The sequence below is a fragment of the Macaca nemestrina genome, chromosome 12 (assembly GCF_043159975.1).
Source record: "Macaca nemestrina isolate mMacNem1 chromosome 12, mMacNem.hap1, whole genome shotgun sequence".
NCBI lineage: Eukaryota > Metazoa > Chordata > Mammalia > Primates > Cercopithecidae > Macaca > Macaca nemestrina.
Window position 1 is genome coordinate 55,984,055 of NC_092136.1, and position 25,083 is coordinate 56,009,137.

The 25,083-nt window shown below is 38.2% G+C and overlaps 1 protein-coding gene and 1 non-coding gene across 8 annotated transcripts in view; both read left to right on the forward strand.

Annotated features, from left to right (window-relative positions):
- The window catches only part of LOC105488765 (SET binding factor 2), a 547,946-nt gene that overhangs the window by 444,453 nt on the left and 78,410 nt on the right, over positions 1-25,083 (forward strand). For 5 of the 7 annotated variants that reach the window (XM_071075110.1, XM_071075109.1, XM_071075108.1 and 2 more), the window contains exons 22-29: positions 2,478-2,673; positions 5,521-5,648; positions 6,826-7,001; positions 9,807-9,952; positions 12,690-12,888; positions 19,959-20,155; positions 22,860-23,000; positions 24,050-24,145. In XM_071075110.1, coding sequence (XP_070931211.1) covers positions 2,478-2,673; positions 5,521-5,648; positions 6,826-7,001; positions 9,807-9,952; positions 12,690-12,888; positions 19,959-20,155; positions 22,860-23,000; positions 24,050-24,145 — 1,279 coding nt within the window. The remainder of the gene's footprint in view (positions 1-2,477; positions 2,674-5,520; positions 5,649-6,825; positions 7,002-9,806; positions 9,953-12,689; positions 12,889-19,958; positions 20,156-22,859; positions 23,001-24,049; positions 24,146-25,083) is intronic. The other 2 variants (XM_071075112.1, XM_071075111.1) reach the window with 1 other exon arrangement.
- Positions 8,721-8,782, forward strand: LOC112427879 (U7 small nuclear RNA). Its single transcript, XR_003019637.1, has one exon. It is a non-coding gene; the product is annotated as a U7 small nuclear RNA (small nuclear RNA).

The window sequence follows — 25,083 nt, forward strand, 5'->3', positions numbered from 1 at the left end:
CTATTTTCTCCCCCTCCCCCACCCCTAAAAAAGGATTTAAGGCAATTATCATAAAAAACCCAGGTTTCTGAATCTGACTATACATCCCAAACAGCTGGAAAGTCTATTAAAAATTCAGAGTCCTGGACCCAACCCCACCCTCCTGAATCGGAGTACCTCAGGACATATCTGGGAATCTGTATTTTAACAAGGCTCTCAGATGAGTACTTTGTAGTCTGGTGCCAGTAGACTATGGTTCAGGACCCTGTTGCCTATATAACAGAACTTTATAATAGAACAAAAACAAATTGAGGCCAGGAGCCATGGCTCAAGCCTATAATCCCAACACTTTGATAGTCCGAGGCAGGCAGATGACTTGAGACAGGAGTTTGAGACCAGCCTGGGCAACATGATGAAACCCCATCTCTTCAAAAAATAATTTAAAAGTTAGCCAACTATGGTAGTGTTATCTGTAGTTCCAGATACTCAGGAGGCCGAGGTGGGAGGATCACTTGAGGCCAAGAGGTTGAGGCTGCAGTGAACTGAGATCATGTCATTGCACTCCAGTCTGGGTGACAGAGCAAGACCCAGTCTCATAAACAAATAAATAAATAAATAAGTAAATTAATTTCATTCATTCATTCATTCATTCATTCATTCATAGGAGCGAGCAGAAGCCAGATAGGTAGGAATATAATTCTAACAGAAACCTGAGACATAGTGATTATTATACTTTGGCTTTACATTTAGCTCTAAAGTCACTAGAGCCAACAAAAAGAATACTGCTGATTAGTTTTTATTGCTTAGTAAAAAATAAGCATATTAGACATTCAGGAGAGATTTTTTTTCCTAGCCCTAAACTCTTCAGAGGAATGTATTATGTGGTTACTGAGTCAGAATTTCCTGAGTTGTGTAAATGTTCATTACGTGGCCAAGAAGGACAGGTCTTGTTAAAAGCTCCTCCGTATTTTTTTTTTTTTTTCAAAAACAGAAATAATAATGTCCAAATAATATCAAAAGTAATAATGTTCTTTGTATAAATTTGAGCATAAAAGAAATACACATTGTACAAAGTGAAAGTCCCTTGTAGTCCTCCCTATACTACCTCCACCTCCACCCTTAACTATGATACCATTGCCTTTAATAGTTTAGTTCGGCCGGGCGCGGTGGCTCAAGCCTGTAATCCCAGCACTTTGGGAGGCCGAGGCGGGCGGATCACAAGGTCAGGAGATCGAGACCACAGTGAAACCCCGTCTCTACTAAAAATACAAAAAATTAGCCAGGCGCGGTGGCGGGCGCCTGTAGTCCTAGCTACTCAGGAGGCTGAGGCAGGAGAATGGCGTGAACCCAGGAGGCGGAGCTTGCAGTGAGCCGAGATCGCGCCACTGCACTCCAGCCTGGGCAATAGCGTGAGACTCCGTCTCAAAAAAAAAAAATAATAATAATAATAATAATAGTTTAGTTCACAGTCTTACAATTCCTTTTCTTTTTCCAGAAATGAGATTATAATATACATACTGGTTTCTAACTTGCTTTTTTAACTTATCAATGTATTCTGGATTTTTTTTTTTTTTTTCGAGATGGAGTCTTGCTTTGTCACCCAGGCTGGAGTGCAGTGGCACGATCTTGGCTCACTGCAACCTCCCCTTCCCAGGTTCAAGCAATTCTCCTGCCTCAGCCTCATGAGTAGCTGGGATTACAGGCACCTGCCACCACACCCAGCTAATTTTTGTATTTTTAGTAGAGGCAGGGTTTCACCATGTTGGCCAGGCTGGTCTCGAACTCCTGATCTCAAGTGATCCACCTGCCTTGGCCTCCCAAAGTGCTGGGTTTACAGGCATGAGCCACCGCACCAGGCCTTCTGAATATTTTTCCATGTTAACACATATAGATCTATGTCATATTTTAAAGGTTACAGAATGTTTCATTGAATGAATATTTCAGATATTTGAGTTGTTTCCCACTGATTTTACTTTTAGACAGTTCTGCAAAGAATCCTCCCACATTTGGATGTATAAACCTCATTTCTGCCTCTTACCAAATCAGCTTTCTCATGTGACTATCTGGGAAGTCTGGCTTAAGATTTTTAGGTCTATAATTGAAAAGATCACCATGGTCTGAGTATTAGAAACTCCACAAAAGTTGTGTTTACAATACTTTCTCTAGCCAGGTATGGTGGCTCATGCCTGTAATCCTAGCACTTTGGGAGGCTGGGGCAGGAGTATTGCTTGAGGCCAGGAGTTTGAGACCAGCCTGGGCAATGTAGCAGGATCCCGTCTGTACAAAAAAATTTAAAAATCAGCCAGGCATAGTGGTGCATGCCTGTAGTCTCAGCTACTCAGGAGGCTGAGGTCAGAGGATCTTTTGAGCCCAGGAGTTTGATGCTACAGTGAACTATGATTGCACTACTGTATTCTAGGCTGGGCAACAGAGCATGACCCTGTCTCCAAAAATCAATCAATTTGTCAATCAGTCAAGCAATCTTTTTCTGTTGTAAGCCCAAGATTCTTAGACCTGCTCTGCTGCCAGGAGAGGAAATTGTCTGTGAGGGTCTGCGAGTCTTACTGGATCCTGATGGAAGAGAAGAAGCTACTGGAGGTCTTCTTGGAGGCCCTCAGCTCCTGCCAGCAGAAGGAGCCTTGTTCCTCACCACATACAGAATTCTCTTCAGAGGAACCCCCCATGATCAGTTAGGTATGACTCAGTATGCCATCAGAACATGGATATCTGTGTGGTACATGAGGTGTCGATCCCATCTGTGCACAGTGATTTGCAGATCATTTTAAATCCAAAGTAAGCTTTTTGCCACACAGGTATTTTGGTGAAATACTTTAGATGAACAGAGCTAATGATAATTTGGGTCATAGTTTTTTACTTGAAGAACAAAGGGTTGTCTTCTAAACAATAAATCAAGGGTTCATTTGCTGAAATGATCATAATTTCATGGGGCAGAGTATTATAACTTACTAGAGATATTCACTCTAACTGCTGAATATATTCCTTGCTGGTTTGTCTCCGCTTTCTGAGTCCTACAGTTAACTGTAAAACTAAGGTCTTGCAGATACTTGAACCTTTTTGTGGAAGGATATGCTAACCATCACAAGGTTGTCCAGCACCAATCCCACTTCCCTCTTATTCCATTCCAATTAACCCCACTTCCCTTTTGGCAGACAACTTCTCTTCTACTTGCCAAACTCCTATAACTTCTATTTCTATTTTCTACTATTCAGTACAGCCTTCTATATTAGAAAGGAATAGCATGCCCTACCAGAAGTAATCTACATTATCTTCTTAAAGTCACTATAGTCTGTATGTAAAATGCTCTTGTTGATAGGAAAAGCACATAAGTAAGACTTTTGGGCAAAACAATAGGACTCCAAATCAGAGCTCAGTGACTTAAGTCACTTAACATTTCTGTACTTTATTTTCCTCTTTTATAAAATTGGGAGATTGGGTTTTCTTTGGTGATAATTCAGTGGTTCTTAACGTTGACTACATATTTGAATTATCTGGGAATCTTTAAAAAAAAATACCAGTTTCTGGGCCCAACCCTCAAACAATTGAATTAGAATCTGAAGCAGTAGAAATAGGGAGACCCAGGCATCTGTGTATTTCTTTAGCCCCACAAGTGATTGTGATTGAGAACCATTGGGCTAAATGGTCACTAAAGTGCCTTTCTCCTCTGAAATTATGTATTTAGTAGCATTTGATGAGTATGCACTATGTGCTACTCATTTGTTGGACAATTGAATTCAGATATATAAAATGTATTCTCTTTTAAATCTTAATAGTTGCATTATCCCTAGGTTGAATAGAATCAAGATGATTTAGTATATCAGTCATAAAAGACTGCTTACCATATAATGTGCAACAAGTTCGTAAAATTAAATAAGAAAAGATGAATTTGTAAGAATAGTTCTGCTTATTTTGAAAAAGTGAAAAGGAGAAAAAATGTCTTAGCCCACTCCTTCATATTGCTGTACACAAATTGTATTTGAAAGTAAACGTACTTCTAAAAGAAACCATACAGTACTTACCATTTTTTATAGTTGGACTTTTGTGAGATTAATGGCCATAAACATACATTTTGGACACATAAACATGTGATACTTACATGGTCATTTAAATTGCTGTAATTTATTTTAAAGTCATGCTTAGTGTGAAATCTCATATTCTCTGGCTTTTTCCTTTCAAATTTTGGATTAATTTCACTTAGGAAAATTATTTTTGTCAAAGAAAATATTTTTATTTCCTTTTAAATTTCTAATTTAAAATTTCTCCTTTAATGACACATCTAAATATTATAATTTTACATGTTATATAAATGTAGGTGTTAAATACATCCTAGAACTTAAATCCTATGTACATCCTGACTTTGCTTAGCCTCTGGATATGAGCTTGATGTAAAAAGATAGTCAGAATTTTTCTAGATTACAGGTTGATCCAGGGAATTAGGATTCTGATTATAATAAATGAAGAAATGTATGGGCTGTTAAATAAGATGAACCTAGTTCACATCTCCCCACCTCCTCCCCACCCTGGCTTACTAGCTGGGAGGCCTTGTTCATTGCCACTCCTGTTATGTTCCTCTACCACTGCCTAAAATGCTCTTCCTTTCCCTTCTGCAAATCCAGATTCTACACTTCCTTTAAAGCTCAGCTTCTCCCTCACTTCTCCCAGAAATCATTTTCTATCCATCTAGCATGCAGAGATCCTTCTCTGAAATATTTAAATCCCTGTAGTCTGTTCCCTCAAACGTAAGAGCTAACCACATATTATTATATTCTGCATGTGACTCTCCTCCCACGGGAAATTGGAAGCTCTTCAAGGGAGGTCTTGAGTGTGCTACTTTTTTCTAGACTCTCATCTTCGTAACCTCAGGTACTTGATAAATAATTATTTATATTTTCCCATGTTTGCTTTAATAAACTCCTAAAAATCTTGCGCCTAAGTCCAGGCTTGTTTTCCAAAGTCACACATATATAGTATAACACCTTTTACCATATATGGAAACAAACTTTAAAAACCTGTTCTCTTTTGCTTCATCCTTACATTAAATATCTTGGATGTCTTTTCAATACTTGAGGAGTACTTTTTTTTTTTTGTACAAAACCTCCCTTCCTATAAAATTGCCTTGAACCAGGTGATCTTGTGTGGCACACAGTAGGTTGGGGAGATAGAAAGAATGAAGGCAGTCAGGCTGTGACAGTTTCTTCACTCCAGGAAAGGATTCTGTCTCAGGAGTGGCAAGTCACTTGTCTCTAACTTCTCAGATTTCCAAGAATTCCAGTTCTTGCTTCATTCCTTCTGGTCAAGGATCCCTTCTATTGCCTCCTATGCTAATTGTGTGAAATGTAAGTCACTTGCCGCTCCTGAGACATAATCCTTTCCTGGAGTGAAAGGCACTTTCTTTCACTGCATCCCTGGGCAGTGTCCTCTTCAAATACATTTCTCCAGCAGTGACTGATGAAGTGAGCAGTAGACACTCTAGAAGTGAGCCATAAAGTGTTGTTGCTAAACCTGTGTCCTGTCTGTTTACAGTGGGTGAGCAGACAGTTGTGCGGAGCTTTCCCATTGCCTCCATCACCAAGGAGAAGAAGATTACAATGCAGAACCAACTACAGCAGAACATGCAAGAAGGACTGCAGATCACATCAGCATCTTTTCAGGTATTAAAAAAGGAAGCCATTGTTTTACTATTCAAAAATTTTCAAAAGTCAAATGATATTGTGGCCATTTTCTGTGGTCATGTGCTCAGAAGTTACGAGGATGAGAATGGGGAAGATCATAGGCTCTGAGAGGGTAATCGTCAACTCAGTAAACTCATGAATGGTATTGGATTTAATCCCTGGAGCCCCTTAGTGAACTCAGAGTACCAACAGATACTCAATAATGAGTGATCTTAGAAACTTAGACACATACAGTTGGTTCTTATTCTTTCCCAAGTTATACCTCAGTACCTGTTTGATGAAGCCTTTAGATAAAAAGCAGTTGTCTTGGCATCTGTTTTGAAGGAAACGCCCTGTGGCTGTTCTGTGGAGAGAGAAAAAGTATAGCTAGGGCTAAAGTTCTATTGGTACTAGTTGCATACCCCTGATAAAGCAAGAGGTTTCCCAGGGGTTTATGACTATGTCAGAACTTTGTAGAATTACTGATGCAAACCAGACCCTGGAAGAAGTGACCTTTTCTTAGTTTTTCCTTTTTTTAAATTCTCAGTTTGTAATATTTTGCTTTTCTTATTCTTCATCACTTTTCAGATTTCAGTTCTTGCCTCATACCTTCTAGTCAAGGATCTCTCCTATTGGCTTCTGTGCTAATTGTGTGAAATGTAAGGCTGCTGATCTTTAGGCTCCAGACCTCTCATCACCTGAAAACATTGGCTGCCTAAGGATTTCCTCACTGTTCCAACTTCCAAAGAACTCCACACTTGAATATTGCCTAGCTGTACTGATTAGGATTCTAGTCAAATGGATTTTTTTTCTTCCTACATTTGTTGTATCTGGGTAGGAAGAGTCCTTATTAGGCCAAACTCTCTATCTGGAACCAACCAGTTGAGAAATGAGAAGGGCATGTTTGCTAGTACAATTCCCTATCCCATTGTAGAAGAAATAATCTTAAAGAAACTGACTTGAAGATACATGATTTTCCTTGCCAACTAGCCATTTATGGCAAGTAAACCTTTTTGAGCCTTTTATTTTTAAAAATTTAAAAATTGTGTGCATGTTATCCAAAGAGTCCCTTCAACCTCCAGTCTTGCCATTTTGTGTTATTATATTCTGTTGTTTGGGGGAAAGTTGCCTGGAAATCCTTAATGCTTCTTTTGTGTTTAATCTCTTTTGCTTCTAGTTGATTAAGGTAGCATTTGATGAAGAAGTCAGTCCAGAAGTAGTAGAGATCTTTAAGAAACAGCTGATGAAGTTCCGTTATCCTCAGTCCATTTTCAGCACCTTTGCTTTTGCTGCTGGACAGACTACCCCACAAATAATTTTACCAAAACAGAAGGAAAAGAACACTTCTTTTCGGTAAGAAGAAAGACGAGTCTGTTAATTTCAGCCCTCCCATAATTGATTGCAAAAGGAGTGACCTATCCTTTGTGTCCAGGTGTAAGCAATTGCTCTTTTCATTCACTGTTCTGTTTCTGTCAAGCCCATGGGGCCAAGATCATAAAGTTATAGAACAGCAGCATTGATAAATGTAGCAAGTTTCAAACACTAAAAGCTATCAGAGGCTTTGACTGTCATGTCCATTGCTCACAATCCTTTTTTAGAATGTGAAATTCTATTTTCTCTTTTTTCCATATTGATCACTTTCTAAATGCTTTTGACCAATTCCTTCAGCTTTTATTAATATCCAGGCCCAGTGGACAGATTTGCTTTTATCTAGAAACAGGAGGCTTTATTTTCTGTTTTACGTAACCCTTTTGAACCTTCCAAACTTACAGAAAATTCGTAACAGTAGTACAAAGAATTTCTGTATATATTTTACCCAGATTCACCAATAGTTTCTACTTTGGTCCATTTGTTTATCACTCTCTCTCTTATATATACACGTATTTTTTTTTTGAGCCATTTGAGTTAGATATAAGATGTCCCTTTATCCTTAAGTACATCACATAAATACGTTAAGTAATGTATTTATCCTTAAATATATTTCCTAAGAACAAAGACATTATCTTTTTATTTGTTTTATTTTTTAAATTTATTTATTATACTTTAAGTTCTGGAATACATGTGCAGAACACACAGGTTTGTTACATAGGTATACATGTGCCATGGTGGTTTGCTACACCCATCAACCCGTCATCTAGGTTTTAAGCCCCACATGCATTAGGTATTTGTCCTAATGCCCTCTCTCCCCTTGCCCAACATTATCTTACATAAGCACAGTAATCAATACCGGAAAATTTAATTAATATAAAACTTTTACCTAACCCAGAGTCTATATTCACATTGTGTTAATGATCCTTTTTTAGTTTAGAACCTAAACTTTTTTATTCCTGGTCCAGGATCTAATCCAGGATCAGGCATTGCATTTGGTTGTCATATTTCTTTAGTATGAACCCTTATTTTCTAGAAAGTTTTTAGAAATTTATGTTGAAAGTTTTAAACTTCAGTTATTACAAAATAACAATTGTTTTAAGTTATCTTCCATCAGTGATAAAATATAAGGGCTAAAATTTCATTCATTGTTAACCATGTAGAATGTGGGCATCTGCCAATACAAATTATAATACTAGGGAGAGCTTTACAGACTTTGGAAAAGAGGCCTTTCCTTTTGCCTGAAAGAAGGGTAGATTGGGGATTATAGAAGATTTGAGGTTTCAGACAGTATATTATTTCTCAGTTGCACAGCTAGCCACCTGTATTACCTGGTAAGCAAAGGAGACCAGAAATATCCAGGTATGGTATGCTGAAGCATGACCAAGTTCCTAGGGATTTACAGCAGTGGACCAAGCATCTTGTCTTAGCACCATAGGGTTGCAGAGGAGCCTATGATGTTTGTTATCTCAGCCTTCAATGGAAGAGACAAAGCTTTGTGTGATATTTTATATTTACAAACTATCAGAAACATGTATATTTATATTAGTTTCAGAAATATATACCTGTATCAAGCCTGTTGTATCAGCTGCAACAGAGATATAGCAATTTGAAAATTTTAAGAGTTGCCTGGGTATATGAAACAAAAGATATAGCTTTAGCTGGGAAAAAATTTCAAAACTCCCATACAGTTTAAGTTATACCTGGTGTTACAGCTCTTTTGGAATTTGTCTAGCGGGCTTTCCATTTTTTGCCAGAAAGCCCACTAATAAAAATTTAAAAATAAAAATAAAAGTTATACAAGTGACTTACAATAGGTTTAATTTAGCAAATATCAGTATTTTATGCTTCCCAGCAGTTATCTCAAACTTGTTTCATAACCTTCAGGTTTACATTGCAAATAACTAAAGACGGAGTCTGGTGAAACTGACCATAAAAGAAGCCTTATCACTTTTTACTGAATGGCAGGAAAACACCAGAAGAGTTCTTTGTGATAGAGAAGAATATAATCAAGAACAGTCTTCAGAATCTTCACCTCCATCTGATTAGTCAGGAAATAGGTTCTCTGTTCAATTCTCTGGATTGCCTAGATTTTCTGTCAGCAAGAAGGGGTAAATTGTTTGAATAAATAAAGTACTTTTAGTTCCAAATGATTTACATCTTAATTTCCCTTTAATTAAAGCTGATTCTCAAAAGGATACTCAAGTTTCTGATTTATTTTTATCCTCTCAAAAAAGGGGAATTATATTATTTTTCTATGCTTCTTAAGGTTTACAGCTAATTAGAGTCAGGACATCACATATACACACTTAAAACAGTTAAGAAATAAGCAAATGTGTTGCCAACTATGAAGGTCATATGATCTCAGAGAAAGTCTTGGGAGTTGGTAGAAAGAGAGTTTGAGTAAGTAGAGAAGCAGGCAGGCTAGCTTTCCATGTAGGAGGACTCCAACAAGCATGCTTTGTGGGAACTGTGGTAGGGACAGTGGCATGGGGATAACCAGAGTGGGTTCAGGGCAGTCCTCCCCAAAAAGCCAAACCAAGGAGTTTAGATTTGGGGTGATAAGTAGTTTGCGTCTCACTTTACGTTTTCCTGATGACGATGATGTTTTATGGGAAATTAGTCTACTGCCGTATTAAAAATAACCTAAAGAAGGAGAGGCTTAACAAAAGTCTGGACCAGTAGTGGCTGTGGGAAAGGAAAAGAAACAATTTGAGCTAAGTAGGTATCAACAATACAAGTAGTGCTTTTATATTAAGTTGACATTCTTTTTGGTTTTATAACTTGTAGTACCTTCTCAAAAACAATTGTGAAAGGTGCCAAAAGGGCAGGGAAAATGACAATTGGACGGCAATATTTACTGAAGAAGAAGACAGGGACAATTGTGGAAGAAAGAGTAAGTCGTCCTGGATGGAATGAAGATGATGATGTATCTGGTATGTGAGAACTTGAATTTCCTTCATTATTCAACTTTCTTATATGAATAAGAGACTAAGATGTAGTTGCGCTTAAATTTTGATTCACGAAAACCTAGATCTCATGAGAAGATGGAAGCACTTACCAGCTTCTTAGAACGGGGGGGGAAATATTTTCCCAGTATTCCATTGTTCAGGTAATATTTTGTTAAATTATACTTCTTCTTTACTAAATCCATACAGCTAATTGGTCATTTTTATGTGGGTCTCATTAAAAGAAGAAAGAAGGAAACCTCACTGCATGGGAAATTTAGGTATAGGGTAGTCCCCTGTATCTTATTCTTCTAGAATAAGAATTTAAGGTAAAGACATTGAACATTTCAAGTTGAAGATTTCAGTTTTTGGTAAGAACATTGTTGGTGCTCTTAATCAAAATGGGGGACCTAAGATGAAGGAACACTTAGGTCATAAGAAAAAATACTTGCTAAATATTTGAAAGAACAGCTACAATACCTCTGAGTGGGAAAAATAGAGGCAGAAAGCTAGTAGCAAAATGTCTGAGAGACTGTTTCCCATTCTTAACCCAGTATCAAATATGCTATGGAATCAGCACTACAGAAAAGGTGATATAATGGGAGGCAGAATGCCATTACACCCTTTTTTCCCCTCAGGATCTTAGAATCAGTCACAAGTGGTTATGCAAGAACTACTACTACTAACAACAACATTTTTAAAAAGAAACCTCATCTTTAGAGAAAGCACTGGCTAACAGGTCTCCATTTTCAGTTGCTGGGATAAAGAACCTATGTGGGCTGGGCACAGTGGCTCATGCCTATAATCCCAGCACTTTGGGAGGCTAAGGCAGGCAGATCACTTGAGGCCGGGAGTTCGAGACCAGCCTGGCCAACATGGCGAAACCCTGTCTCTACTAAAAATACAAAATTTTAGCCAGGCATGGTGGCATGCACCTGTAGTCCCAACTGCTCAGGGGGCTGAGGCATGAGAATTGCTTGAACTTGGGAGGAGAAGGTTGCAGTGAGCCAAGATGGCACCACTGCACTCCAGCCTGGGTCAGACAGAGCAAGACTCTGCCTCAAAAAATAAAAATAAAAAAGAACCTATGTGGTTTTGTATGTATGTATGCATGCCCTGGGTGAGAATGTGTACATACAAGCTTGCCTCTGGGGGCAGTGAAAATACCCACCATTACATTACTGAAATAACCATTTGTTGGAACCCTGATCTTTTCGCAGTCGTATGTCAAGCCATAAAAATAGTATTGCTACCCATCACTATTGACTCTTCTAACTCAATTTTTTTATGTTTCATGGAACAAAACTTATTATTCTATGATAATTATTCTACTAAAAGACAAAATTATATAATGTTCTTTGCTCCTCTGAAAATAAAAGGCCAACACAGAACTGATACCTGATTATATTGCATTGTGAAGTTCACAAGTTGAAACACGAATTAAAGTTCACAAATTGAAACGCAGCTGTTGATTTTCTGCTTTTTAAAAATATATTTTAATGAAAGAGGGCCATAGCTTTGCCTGCACATTAGTACTTTGAGTACATTTTCAAAAACTTTGAAAGCTTGATTTGATGTCTCTTACTTTCAAAATAAATAAGGAAGTAAATTAGGACAGTTTTTAACATGGAATTTATTTGTTTGTTTTTTTCAGTTAGAACATGCAGTACCAATTAGGAATGTCCTTTTAAAAAAAAAAGCCTCCCTAAAATATTTGATTATTGAGTAAATTCTTCCACATCTAAAATCGTAAAGGATTCTGTAACCTGTGATTGTAAAACTGTGAGGGGGTTTCCCACGTACACCACATCCTCTAACAAAAATATTTCCAGGAAAAAAGTGTAACTTCTTTATACCTCTCTGAGGAAATACAGTTCTTTTTCCCTCTAATGAACTTCTGGTTAATCCAGAAATTTCTAATAAAAGCTTATGGTCTGAAAAGTAAACTGAAATCTGGATGATGAGCTTGTATAGTGATTATACGAAAGATAAATTTTACTGATGGGTTAGCCTCTGACAAACTTTGGGTGTTTGTATAGAGTCCTAAATGGAAATCACTGCAATTTGACAATAAGCAAGCCTGCGTGAAACAGAACAGTGTAGGTAATGAATTCAAAATTATATTGTTTTTAGAAATTATTTAAAGGTATTATTTTCCTGACATTTTTTAGTTGAATTACTGATATTTTATTTCTTGACTATTCATTACACTTTTAATTTATGTTTATTTAAGTGTGATCCCTCACAGAAGTTATATGATTTAATTTGTGATATACATAATACTTGTCATCCTAATATAAACCTGTCTTGGTGTAAGGGTCTTCTTCAAAAGGAAGTGGGACTTTTTTGGGTTTTTTTGTTTGTTTGTTTGTTTTTGAGACAGAGTCTTGCTCGGTTGCCCAGGCTGCAGTGCTGTGGCACAGTCTCAGCTCACTGCAACCTCTGCCTCCCGGGTTCCAGTGATTCTCCTGCCTCAGCCTCCCAAGCAGCTGGGATTACAGGTGACTGCCACCACGCCAGGCTAATTTTTTGTAGTTTTAGTAGAGATGAGATTTTACCATGTTGGTCAGGCTGGTCTTGAACTCCTGACCTCGTGATCCACCTGCCTCGGCCTCCCAAAGTGCTGGGATTACAGGTATGAGCCACCATGCCCAGCCCAAAAGGAAGTTTTTAATCCTGTGCTTTGAGCTAATCATTTCTTTAATATCTGTCTCTACCATCCCAGTTTCAGATGAGAGTGAGCTCCCCACAAGTACCACCCTGAAGGCCTCCGAGAAGTCTACAATGGAGCAGTTGGTGGAAAAGGCTTGTTTCAGAGACTATCAGCGTTTAGGTTTAGGAACCATAAGTGGCAGCTCTTCCCGTTCAAGACCCGAGTATTTTCGAATTACTGCCTCCAACAGGATGTATTCACTCTGCCGGAGGTAAGTGTGTCAGTGGGCTCCAAAAAGAGGTCTTCTTTCCTTTCTTCTCATTTGAATCTTTAATACGCCATTTGCATCCATAGCCCTGAGATAGATAAGAATGCCTGAAAATAAGAACAGGGTTTCTAGGATATGAGCAAGCATCTCATTGGCATTTTTGGAACAATTACCTTACTGAAAGTACCTCCAGTAGGTAAGAAGGTGAAAGGTAAACTACTTACCCCTCTATGAATTTCTCTTGTCTCTCTCTTCCCAGTTTGCTTCTTTTCTAGCATGACTAAAGATAACTTGAAGAACAGGATTTTCCCAGGCCAATAGAAGACATGAAAGTCTTTTGTAGGCTGGGGAGCCACAAACTCTTTCTATAAAGGGTCAGTTGGTAAATATTTTCAGTTTATGAGCCATAGAGTCTCTTGTTGCAACTATTCAACTGTGCCGCAAAAGCAGCCACAGAGAGTGAGGAAATGAGTGGGCATGGCCATTTGTGGCCCACAGGCTATAATTTGCTGACCCAGGTGTAGGCAAGGGTTTCTTATGCCGTCTAACTGGAATGTTTTCAAGGGAATATTACTTAAAGGATGTAAATAAAGAGACATTTTCTTTTTCCTGTTCTTGTCATCTCTCACTGTTTTTCGAATATTTTGAGCCTTATTCCATGCTTTACTATATGTAAATATGTATTTTCTAAAATTACGTTTTCACCATTCACAAGTTTAGTCATTTTCATCTCTAGGTAGGTTGTTTTCTTTGCATTTATAAATTCCTGCTTAAACAGCTGTGAAAGCACTTTGTAATTTGTAAGCTTTGTACATATTTTAGAAAGTTGTCTTAATGTTACTGTTGGTTTCAACCCTGTTGCTCTTAAAGATAGATATGTCATTTTAAATGACAATTTAAGTTTACAAATATTAATATGAAACTTGAGAAACAAGTTGGGAATATAGTTTTGAGATTGTGGCCAAATAAACATTTTGAATGAAGTTCTGAAAAACTGGGACTCTCAGTATGCAGTAATTTTTCTGGAATTCTCTGTCATTCTAACTAAATTTTCTCTAAAGATAAGTCATGTTGTTGGGGTGTGATGTCCTGCTGTTTGGAAAGTTTGCTATCAAAATTATGCCAGCCATTGAGAAAACAGACTCATTTATCATTCCAATCTGTCAGAAGTAAAATAAAATTTTAGTAGATGACTTATTAGAACACTGTTTATAAAGCATTTATGGTGGTAAAAAGTAATATATATCCATTAAGTTTTAGCAGGAAGGAAATGGAATAAAAAATAATCCAAAAGAAGGCAAGAAAGGAAAAAAAAAAAGGGGACATAGAACAAATGGAATAAATAACAAGTACTAAGATGGTAGATTTAAATTCAAATATATCCATAATTGCATTAATTATTAATTGACTAAATGTTCCAATTCAAAGAAAGAGATCAGGCTTTGCTTTAAAAAAAAAAAAAAAAAAAAAGTGGGCACAGTGGCTCGTGCCTGTAATCCCAGCACTTTGGGAGGCCAAGACGGGTGGATCACGAGGTCAAGAGATGGAGACCATCCTGGCCAACATGTATCTACTAAAAATACAAAAATTAGCTGGGCATGGGGGTGCACACCTGTGGTCCCAGCTACTCGGGAGGCTGAGGCAGGAGAATCACTTGAACCCTGGAGGCGAAGGTTACAGTCAGCCGAGATCACGCCACTGCACTCCAGCCTGGTGACAGAGCAACACTCTGTCTCAAAAAAAAAAAAAAAAAAAGGCTTTCTGCTGCTTTTAAGGGACAAATCTAATATACAAGTATGTAAAAAGGTAGAAAGTAAAAGGATAGAAAAAATATACCACACAAAACTAACTTTAAAAAAAGTTGTTGTCACTATATGAATATCAAAGTGACTTTAAAAGCAATAAGAAAGGATGGTTCATAATGACAAAAGGTTTATTTTACACACAGTAATTCATTAAGACCAAATGGAGTTTATTATAGGAATAGAGTACTGGTTTGACATCTGAAAATCAGTCAGTGTAATTTACCACATTAACAGAATTAAAAAGAAGTTTATTATATAAAGAAAAGCATTTTGGAAATGCACAGTACACTTATGAGTTTTATTTATGTGAATTTATGTATGTAAATTCTATATTTTTGTCACATTTATGACTTTTAGAAAAAAGCTCTCAGCAAAATAGAGTAAGAACGAGCTCCCCATGAGTAGCGCCCCAAAGGCCTCAGAGGCATCTGCAGTGGAACAGTGGGTAGCTCCTTAATCTTCCGTCTTAGAAATCCTACAAGGAAATTACTTATCTTAAAAATAAATAAAATATTAAAAGCTTTTTCTCTGAAATCCGGACAAGGATGCCCATTATCACCATTTCTATTCAGTGTTGTAGTAGAGGTCTTAGGTAGTGCAGAGAGACAAGAAAAGTAATAAAAGGTATAAAGATTGAAAAGAAAGAAATAAAACTGCCATTACTCACAGATGACCAAAATGCACATTTAGAAAATCTGAAGGAATCTACCCATAAACTTTTAAAATTATTAAGTGGACTTAGTACAGTGTCACTGATAAGGTCACTAGTACAAGGTCATTTACAATAATTAGTCATATATATACTAAAAACATTATTACAAAATGAAATTTTCAAAAAGTGATGCTGTTTTGGTACTATTCCTACTATTTACAGTAGCACTAAAAAACATTACTTAGATGAATCTAATAACCTTTGCAAGACCTCTACATGGAATACTTAAAACAATATTGAAGATCATTGAAGAGCTAAATAAGTAGATATTTCAGGTTCTTAGATTAGAATATTCAATATTCTAAAACTGAAGTTTCCTGAAATTGTTCTATAGAATCAACAAAGTCCCAATCTCAGCAAAGTTTTAATGGAAACTGAAAAGGTAATTCTAAGAGTTACATAAAAATGCAGAAGACAAAGAGTAGCCAAGTATTACAGAATAATACTATAGGATGTCAAGACTTTTTATAAAGCTACAGTAATTAAGACAATATAGGATTGACACGAGAATGAACAAATTGACCAGTGGAGCAAAATAGGGAATATATTAAACAGAAACACCCCAACATATGTGGATACTTGATTTAAGATAAAAATAACACAAGAGCAGCGGATAGAAGATGTTTTTTTCAATAAAGGATGCTGGGAAAAATTAATCTTGACCTCTACCTTATACCATTTACAAAAGTTAATTCCCATTGACATATAGATCTATATGTAAAAGGGTAAAACAATAAAACAATAGGTTTGTTATTAAGGTTAAAACAAACTTAAAACAATAAAGCTTCTAGAAGATAAGAGAATGTCTTCATGACCTTGAAGTATAGGGAAAGATTTCTTGGGATGGGAAAAACATTATCTATAAAGTAAAAAATTAATAAAGTTAGAACTTCTGTATATCAGGAGATATCATCAAGAGAGTAAAAAGGACTATAAATTGGTTAAATAACTTTGGAAAGTTGTCTAATGCTATCTAAACATTTAAACATCTACTGAACATATTCATAACCTATTACCTAGAAATTCTCCTCTTAGGTGGAGTAGAATTTCTAACAGAAATACATACGTGCTCCCAAAAGACATCTACAAGAATGTTCATGGCAACATTCTTAATAATTAAAAAAACTAGAAACTACTCAAAATCAACAAGAGAGTAAATAAATGGTATTATACTCACACAGTGAAATACTATACAGTAATGAAAATGAACAAACTACACATGAGTACAATAACACGAATGGATCTCATAAACATAATATTGAGCAAAAGAAGCCAAACATGAAAGAATAAACTCTGTTGATTCCCTTTATCTAGAATTCAAAAAGAAGCGAAACTCATCCACATTGTTAGCATTCAGGACAGTAGTAATCTTTTTTTTTTTTTTTTTTGAGACACGGTCTTGCTCTGTCTCCCAGGCTGGAGTGCAGTGATGCGATTCCAATTCACTGCAGCCTCAACCTCCCTGGCTCAGGTGATCCTTCCATCTCAGCCTTCTGAGTAGCTGGGACTAGGCGCATGCCACCAAATCTGGCTAATTTTCTTTTTACTTTATTTATTTTTGTAGAGAAGAGGTCTCACTATGTTGCCCAGGCTGGTCTCGAACTCCTAGGCTCAGGCAGTCCTCCCAGCTCAGCCTCCCAAGTGCTGGGATTACAGGTGTAAGCCACTGTGCCAGGCAGGATAGTGGTAATCTTTAAGAAGGAAGAAGAAATAGTGACTGGGAGGAAATACTAGATCTTGGATGCTTGTAGTGGTCCATTTCTTGACCTAGGTGGTAGTGATATCACCTAGATTTTGAGCACTTGTATGTGAATTATGCTTGAATTAAAAAGTTTCCACAACAGCTTCTGAAGCCTAGTCTACCTCTTGAGAGTTAACTGTGGAGCCCAGAGCTGAAGGCTCTGAGTAGTGGGTTAGGATGGGAAATTGATATCTTTCATTATGAAATGAGACTGGTACTGAGAGTAGCTTCTATTGGTCTTTAGGCTTCACACTATTTGCCCCAGCACTAGGGGCTATCCAGCTGTCATGCAAGCCCGCGTCAGGAAGCAGGAGAGAGTCGTAGATGTTGTATGTAACAGAGCATGGTCTGTGTGTAGTGCTCATTCACAGTGCAAGGAGATGAAGGGCAGGGAGTGAAGGAGTGTGCTCCTTCTTTACCAGTTATTGAAGTAGCTCCTGGAGCCATTAAACATTACTCCCTTATCTAATACACACTGTATCTTGAAGCAAGTTGGGAAAAACTGATATTCAGGTGGAGATAGAGGGTCCTAATCATGGAACTGCCTTTTCAGTCTTCATGAGTGACTATGTCTGTAGCTTGGTCTTTTCATCAGTTTGTGGTATTAGAAAAATTCAGGTCACAACTTCCTAGAGCACCAAAGCCCTAGGCTTTCCAAATGCTTCTAAGGTATCATTGGTTAAGTATGGAAAGTTAATTTGGCATTCAGTAAAGTAGTTGAAGGTTATGATTTATGTGACCATAAACTAGATTTCCTCTCCCTCCTCTCGGCACTGGTTCTTATCAAGATAAGGGATAAGAAGTTCTGGAAATGGATAGTGGTGGTAGTTGCACAACATTGGGAATGTACTAAATGCCACTGGTTTGTACACATAAAAAAGGATAGCATGAATCCCAGCACTTCGGGAGGCCAAGGTGGGCGGAGCACCTAAGGTCGGGAGTCCGAGACCAGCCTGACCAACATGGAGAAACCCCATCTCTACCAAAAATACAAAAATAGCCGGGTTTGGTGGCGCATGTCTGTAATCCCGGCTACTCGGAAGGCTGAGGCAGGAGAATTGCCTGAACCCGGGAGGCGGAGGTTGTGGTGAGCCGAGATCGCACCACTGCACTCCAGCCTAGGCATAAAGAGCAAAACTCTGTCTCAAAAAATAAATAAAAAATAGAATAAATAATTAAGGATACCATGGGCCGGGTGCAGTGGCTCATGCCTGTAATCCCAGCACTTTAGGAGGCCAAGGCATGTGGATCATCTGAGGTTGGGAGTTCAAGAACAGCCTGACCAACATGGAGAAACATCTCTGCTGAAAATACAAAATTAACCAGGCATGGTGGCACATGCCTGTAATCCCAGCTACTCGGGAGGCTGAGGCAGGAGAATTGCTTGAACCCTGGAGGCAGAGATTGTGGTGAGCCGAGATCGCGCCATTGCACTCCAGCCTGGGCAACAGAGTGAAATTCTGTCTCAAAAAAAGGATAACATGGTAAATTTTATGTTAGGTATATTTTACCAAAATTTAAAAATCACCAGCCGGGCGTGGTGGCTCATGCCTGTAATCCCAGCACTTTGGGAGGCTGGGGCGGGCTGATCACGAGGTCAGGAGATCGAGACCATCCTGGTCAACACGGTGAAACCCTGTCTCTGCTAAAAATAAAAAAAAAATAGCCGGGCGTGGTGGCAGGTGCCTGTAGTCCCAGCTGTTCGGGAGGCTGAGGCAGGAGAATGGCGAACCCAGGAGGTGGAGCTTGCAGCGAGCCAAGATCACGCCAATGCACTCCAGCCTGGGTGACAGAGCAAGACTGCATCTAAAAATATATATATATATCACCCAAAAAAAGATATAGGCTTAGTAGTTAGGAGGTTATAAATACAAAATCTGTTTAGTGTAATATTTCTAAGTAAACTAAAAAGGGAAATGACTCTGAAACTTGCCTATCTTCTTGCATTTATTAATCTGTATGTATTCTTAAATGTTATTTTCCCAGCACCATATCCTGTAACTTTATAAGCTAGTATTTTGAAGTAAGTATCAACATGTAGTGTTATTAACTATTTAAACTCATTTGACATTTGAACATATTGTTCTCATGCCAAAAATAATTTGGTTTTGGTTTTTAGCCTTTCACCATCTCAGGCAGTCTAATATTGGCATGCTCTATTCTCTGATGTCATCTCAGTGATCTGTGAATTGTTGACAGTTTGACTTGTCATTCTCATGAGGTTGACATTAATCCGGTAATCTTACAATCTTTATTTCAAGTTGTGGAAAAGTAATGTATAAGGCAAGTTCAACAGAGGCCTTTTAAAGAATTCTACATAATATTTTTATTTTCTAAACTTATTCAGCAGAAGTCTGCAATATCAGTGAAAGGGGCTTTTTCCAAAAAAGACTACAGATCAGTGGATGAGTTAGCTATTTTCACCATCTAGGGATTTTCTTCTCAATCCCTGAAGAATTCAGGAGTTGAAACTAAGTTCCATATTTGAAATATGTTGACCAGGCACAATGGCTCATGCCCATAATCCCAGCACTTTGGGAGGCTGAGGAAGGAGGATCGCTTGAGCCCAAAAATTTGAGACCAGCCTGGACAACAAAGTGAGACCCTGTCTCTACAAAAATAAAAATTAAATTAAAAAAGAAAAGAAATATATCTTACCCTTCAACTAATATGTTTCTGAATCTTAGAAAATTACTATGATATTAATATTCAATTTCTTATATTCTCTCTCTCCCTCTTCTCTCATTTCTTTCCCCATCTCTTCCCCTCTGCTCCTTCCCCCAATCATTCTCTTCTCCCTTCTATGTCTCTGAAGCTATCCTGGCCTTTTAGTTGTACCTCAAGCTGTACAGGACAGTAGTTTACCGAGAGTAGCTCGCTGCTATCGACACAATCGCCTGCCTGTTGTATGTTGGAAGAACTCAAGAAGTGGTACTCTGCTCCTCCGATCTGGAGGATTCCATGGGAAGGGAGTCGTTGGTCTTTTCAAATCTCAAAACTCCCCTCAGGCCGGTAAGCATCTCTCTGTAACACAATTACCACCCGTTCACATAAGGGTATTACTAAAAATAAAGGAAGTAAAATCTGGGAATGGAACCTTTTCATCAAGTCTTGTCTCACACACGAACTTTTCCATTTTGCTACATACAACATGTACAGCTTAAACAAGAACTATACTTGGTAGTGTGAGGCTCCACATTGAATTTGACATCTTAATATGTCTGGTCTGTACTTGGATTTTAGTAGAAATTAATATAATAAAGTCTTTGGTCCTAGGCAATTTTCATTCCAGCAAACCAGAGTATCCACAGATGGAAACTAGGTTATACCAATCTTTTTTCTTCTGGGAAGCATCCAAATACATTTAACAGCTTCAGAGGCAAGACGAGATTCTGTGCCATATGATATGAGATATCCATCCTCATTCTTACAAGTCATACGCACAAACTAATGACTGCAAATGCTGCTTCAGGGGCTTTCAAGCAAAGAGGTTTTTAGGAAGCTAGCGAAATAATACGTACAGCTGCCCCATATTCTGAGGCTGCTTGTGAGTACCAGGTCTGAGGTCTTGAAGTCAGGAGCTGTGTTTTGCTGACGTTTCTCATAGCTTCTGCCTCATAATAGATACTCAAAAAAAAAATGAAACAGTGGGCCACTAAGATATCAGATCCAATTTAGGGATGGCTGCGTTCTTCCACCTTTGGAAATGAAGTAAACTCAGAATCTGATTCATCAGGTACAACCATGTGCTTTTTGAAAGTCAGCCAATGTTTTGATCATTAGGTTGACTGAGGGCAGCCTTCCACCTGCCTTGGAGTCTCACTATTGGTGTAATGGAAGGCAATTGACTTTTTACTGTTTCTCCTGTGAAACACTGTGTGCTCCCAAGCCACCTGGTGGGTATATTAGAACATAAGAAGGGTCCAGGTGCAATGGCTCATGCCTGTAGTCCCAGCTACTTGGAAGGCCAAGGTGGGAGGATTGCTTGCACCCAGGAGTTCAAGACCAGCCTGGGCAACATGGCAAAACCCCATATCTACAAAAAAGTACAAAAATTAGCCGGGCATGGTGGCATGCACCTGAGTCCCAGCTATTCCAGAGGCTGAGGTGGGAGAATTGTTTGAGCCCATGAGGTAAAGGCTATAGTGAGGCACAGTTGCGCCACTGCACTCTAGCCTGAAAGAATGAGACCCTGTCTCAAAAAAATTAAATAAAATAATAATAAAATAGAACACAAGTGTATATAAGTTATGTAAAATGAGCAAATGATGTTAGGAGCACCGATAAGTGTATCGCTAAGCTTTTAGTTGGAAAACAATTGAAACTTATTCCACTGGTTGCTGATTTTTTTAAATTTAATTTAAATTTACTGTATTTCATATTCAACTCACACCTTTACTCACAACTAATATCTTTTTTTGTTTGCTTTTTGTTTTTTTGTTTGTTTTGTTTTTATTTTGAGACGGAGTCTCACTCTGTCGCCCAAGCTGGAGTGCAATGGCACGATCTTGGCTCACTGCAACCTCCGCCTCCCAGGTTAAAGCGATTCTCCCACCTCAGCCTCCCAAGTAGCTGGGATTACAGGCGCCCACCACTACGCCTGGCTAATTTTTGTATTTTTAGTAGAGACGGGGTTTCACCATGTTTGTCAGGCTGGTCTCGAACTCCTGACCTCAGGTGATCTGCCCGCCTTAGCCTCCCAAAGTGCTGGGATTACAGATGTGAGCCACCGCGCCCTGCCGACAACTAATATCTTTGAAATTGCAATGCATCTTACAGTTGATGTGATCAGAAAGAATAGTGTCATAGTTTAAATGGCAGTGTTTTTTATTGATAAGCAGTGTTTATTCTTAGACAATAAACAGTGCATCTTAGAATTGATGACATATTAAAGTTGATAAAATACAATAATGCTAATTATTTATTTTCTATTCAGATTGTAAGAAAATTTATGAATATCTATTGTCCTTGTAGTGAGTCCATCCCCTATTCCTCTTTTAAAATGTCTGGGCTGATTTCAGTGATTCTGTTTTGCTTCACCCAAACCAGGCTCATATGCCCATCAACCCAGAATTGCTCTCACAATTGTGTATACTTTTTGCTCCTCGTTTAGACGGACCAGGGATTGGCAGTAGTTGCTCCTGTCTTCTCCCCATGTTCTTTCACTCTTCCCTCTACAAATCCTTATAGGCTCATGTCCCCTGGTGGGACTGTGTGGCAAATTATTGAAATAAAATTACTGATATTGGAAAGTTCTTAACTCTACCCATTCTGGGATGTCAAAGGAACCCACTCCCAAACAATAACCTGGTAAGGATGGTTGGAGGATATCATCAAGGAGTTGTTGTTTGTAAATCTTCATTTTAAGTTGCTTGGATAATGAGAAGCTATGCCCTGTGCTTTCAAGCCCAATCTATGCTTGGAAGGATAGCCCTGTGCTGGTTTTCCAGACCTGGGCTCTTTCTGAAAAGATAATGAGGCAATCAAGAAGTAGGTATGGTAAAACCAGCATTACAATGGAGGATTAGCCATTTAATATACTGGCAATCTAAGTGGGGCTGGTTTCTATATTTGGGTGTGGTAACTTGTAGACTATATGGAGAAAAATAAGCATAGATAGATAGATAGATAGATAGATAGATAGATAGATAGATAGATAACTTGTTTTGTTAATACAGAGACAGTTTATTTTATTCAATATATTTTCCTTTTATAGCTCCTACCTCCTCTTTAGAATCTTCCAGTAGCATAGAACAAGAGAAATACTTGCAAGCCTTACTGAATGCTGTTTCTGTCCATCAGAAACTCAGAGGCAACAGCACTCTTACTGTCAGACCAGCCTTTGCTCTATCTCCAGGTAAGACTTGATAATCCTTTTCTTCTTGACAGCTTCTAATGAAAGGTCAATTCTGTTCCCAGGGTTATTTGTACTGTTATTTGTTATTTGTACTGTTCCTTCACCAAGACTTCTTAAAAGTTTTACCCGGAAGGATTATAAGTTTAACTCCTTTTACTTAAAAATCTACTTCTATTAATCTCTAGTAAATAGTAATGAACTTTAGAGATTCAGTTTTTTCTTTTTCTTTTTTTTTTTTTTTTTTATAGAGATGGGGTCTCACTATGTTGCCCAGTCTGGCCTCTAACTCCTGGGCTCAAGCAGTCTTCCCGCCTCAACCTCCCAAAGTACTGGGATTACAGGTGTGAGCCACCACACCCAGCTCAGTTTTTCCCTTTTCAAAAGAGTAATTGGAGAGGAAGTGAGGAATATAAATAAAGTCACCCTTTATTCCCATATTTACCTTTCATAGACTTTAAAATATTATTATGACATGGAATATGTAAGTGGAACATGTTTATTAAATGTGTATTTATTTAAATCATCATTTATAAGTTTGAAATTCCCAAAATATCTGCAACCTTTATGATTTTCAGTACAGTTTGTTTTCACTGGATTTGGATGAAGCCATTAAGACTTGTACTAATATTCTGTTTCAGTTATCATGTGATGGAACCCCAAAGGGTTCATGTAGAGGTAACCCTAATGTGTTAGACACAGGAGCATGTGACTTGAGAAGTTGGTCTCTTTGGCTTAATCAGCTATTTGAATTAGCTCAACATAAGCAGAAAGTGGCTTTTCTTGTAAAGTAACACCATGCATGCCTTGCTCCATTTATCATTAAATTCTGTGATTGCACTTGCCAAACCTAACTCTCTATAATCTTGCATATGTGTGTTATCTCTGATTAATAATAACATTGCCTTGTTATCTCTAATAAAGCTTTGGGTACTTAAAAGTACAATGTTTGGCAGCAATTAAACATGCTACACATGAAGATAACTTTTTGTCATTTGAGTAATGTTAACCCAAACAACATGGTTTTTGTTCTTCTTTTTGGCTGACTTTAGGGACTGAAAGGAGGACTTCAAGAATGTCCACTGTGCTTAAGCAGGTAGTGCCAGGACATTTGGATGTAAACCCATCCAATAGCTTTGCTCGAGGAGGTTAGTAAGATTGATTTTATAACTGAGCACTGATGCAAGCTTAAAAGCAGAAAGCATTTTTCTAGATAGTTGATATTTTCAATCAACTAATTATGGTTCAAATTGTTCTTAATTACCCTCTTCTGAATGAATGGTCAAATTTATTACTAGCATGATGACAGATGAACTTAGCCTCGTGGGACAAGAAGTATAATAATTGCTGATGTCATATATATTGATAAGTTTGGGAGCATTAGGAGGTAAGGGGAGCATGTCTAAATGACGAGTCAGCCCTGGGAGTACTCCATGATACTCCAGATTTGCAGGGCAGAAAGACCAATCAATCACAGAAGTATAGATAGTTAAGGAGAAGTGATTCCAGATCCAAGGAACTCCAAGTCCTGTTATTTTTGCTCTTGTCTTCTGAAATACTGCTTTGGAGAATAAGACGTCGTGATATCCAGGTAGCTGCTGGCATGAGGAAATAGAGAAAGGCTAAGTATTCGTTCTTTTAAGCTCCATAAGGTCATCCACTTTGTTCTCTGGAAGTTTATGTGAGATTCTTTCACTCTGCAGAGGAAATTCCAGACCAGATTTTTTTTTTTTTTTTTTTTTTAAGACAGGGTCTCACTTTGTTGCCCAGGCTGGAGTGCAGTGGAACTATCATAGCTAACTAACTGCAGCCTCCAGCTCCTGGGCTTGAGCAATCCTCCTGCCTCAAGCTCCCAAGGAGCTGAGACTACAGGTGTGTGCCACCACTCCCAGCTCAATTTTTAAAATATTTTTTGGGACAGAGTCTTACTATGTTGCCCAGGCTGGCCTTGAACTCCTGGCCTGAAGCAGTCCTCCCACCTGGGCTTCCCAAAGTGCTGGGATTACAGGCATGGGAAAGCACCTGGCCCCAGATATCTCAACTGTGAAGTCCCACTGTCTCACAATAAAGTCACAGAATCTTAGAC